General features: G+C 47.4%; 1 protein-coding gene across 1 annotated transcript; it reads left to right on the top strand.

Annotated features, from left to right (window-relative positions):
- Positions 1 to 6: 6 nt before the first annotated feature.
- On the top strand, positions 7 to 1388 carry LOC147820028 (growth arrest-specific protein 2-like; the record flags this gene model as incomplete). The annotated part of the gene is made up of 2 exons (XM_087178382.1): positions 7 to 127; positions 1180 to 1388. Coding segments are annotated over exons 1-2 (249 nt in total), but the record flags the coding sequence as incomplete, so codon positions are not given.
- Positions 1389 to 1421: the final 33 nt, after the last annotated feature.

Here is a 1421-nt window from a genome sequence, read left to right as displayed (position 1 = left end):
TTAGCACAGCGCCACGGCCCCGGCCTCGCAGACGTCTTCCAGTATGACCAGTGGCTGGCAGTGCGACACGAGGCCACCCTGGTGCCCATGCAGGAGGATCTGGCCATCTGGCTCACAGGCATGCTGGGTAAGTACCAGCGGAGATCGATTTGTCTTATTTTGGGTCTTTTTTGTTGTCTCCTCTGACAGCTGCAGGCTCACATGGTTTAACTTTAAAGACACTTTCTCAGGTACATTGAACATCACTCTTGTTTGGCTGTAAAGAACTAGGCCGAGGCAGGAAGAATGGACATGTACAGCAGAGTTACATGTGTCCAAACCTGCGCACATGTAAATAAATCAATCCCCTTGAGGCCAGGAAAATACCAAAGCACAATTGACATGGGTCTGCCATGTAATTGGATTTGGATTCTGCTATTTCCAACTGGTCCTTAGTGAAGCGCATAAACAGGAGTGGAACCAAATCCCTCATTTCGACCGTCTCTGCCTTTTATACTGACGGCTATTGTCCCTACGACACAATGGAGCAGTGAGGAAACTGAAGCTGACTGGAAACTGACTCTATTGTTGATTTGTGAAACCGTTTTTTAGAGACGGACGTTCAGTTTTCCTCATGAGGAATGTGGACAGGTACTGAACACTCTTCATGAGTTATTGGCACCGTGACCATGATGACCTGCATCCCACATTTTGCAACTTTTTAACAGTTTGAGTGATGTGGCAGTCAGTCCAGAAACAGGTGGCGTGCAGCGGATAAAGTTTCAGGCCTCTGGGCTCGTCCGTTGTCATGTGGAAAATAAAGTTTTGTGGAGTAATCTTAGTCACTTAGCGTTATGGCCGTTGTGGAATTTGTTCCCAGCGTGAAGTAAGTCAGACTCAGTGGCCTTTTGTTGAGTTTCCTAGGGCGGTGATTTACAATAAGGGGTCGTGGGAGCGCCACAAGTCCTGGAGGAGTTTGTAGAGGAGACTTTTTGTTAAGTCCTGCAACAAAAGACAAAGTAGAATAATAAAAACAGCCTATAAAGTCAATTATCTGTGCTTTAATTGTGTTTATTTTATACTGGAGATGTGGTTTTAATCTAGGAAAAGTCAAATCAAGCAGCTCAAATCCCAGCTCTTATAAAGTGCATTTGCAGATGATGGAGTTGGAAGATAAAACTCTTTATTCTCTGTGTCCAGGGGTGGAGGTGAGAGCAGAGTTTTTCATGGAGGAGCTGAATAACGGCGTGAAGCTCTGCCAGCTTATTGGTGTGTTGCAGACCAAGATCGCCGAGAGCTGCCCCTCCGCACTCGGCAAGGTGAGTCAGACGGCACAGATGAAAACAGCTCGGACACTTGGCTTTCATGCTGGCACACGGGGGTGGGGGGTGGGGGGAGGAGCTCTGCAGGTCACAGTGGACAGATTTCTGCCGAATCTCTGA

This window comes from Seriola lalandi, unplaced genomic scaffold (genome assembly GCF_002814215.2).
Source record: "Seriola lalandi dorsalis isolate HSWRI2012SDOR001 ecotype SW California unplaced genomic scaffold, Sedor1 jcf7180002005024, whole genome shotgun sequence".
NCBI lineage: Eukaryota > Metazoa > Chordata > Actinopteri > Carangiformes > Carangidae > Seriola > Seriola lalandi.
Note: the sequence above shows the minus strand (reverse complement) of the source record. Positions and strands in the feature narration are given on the sequence as shown.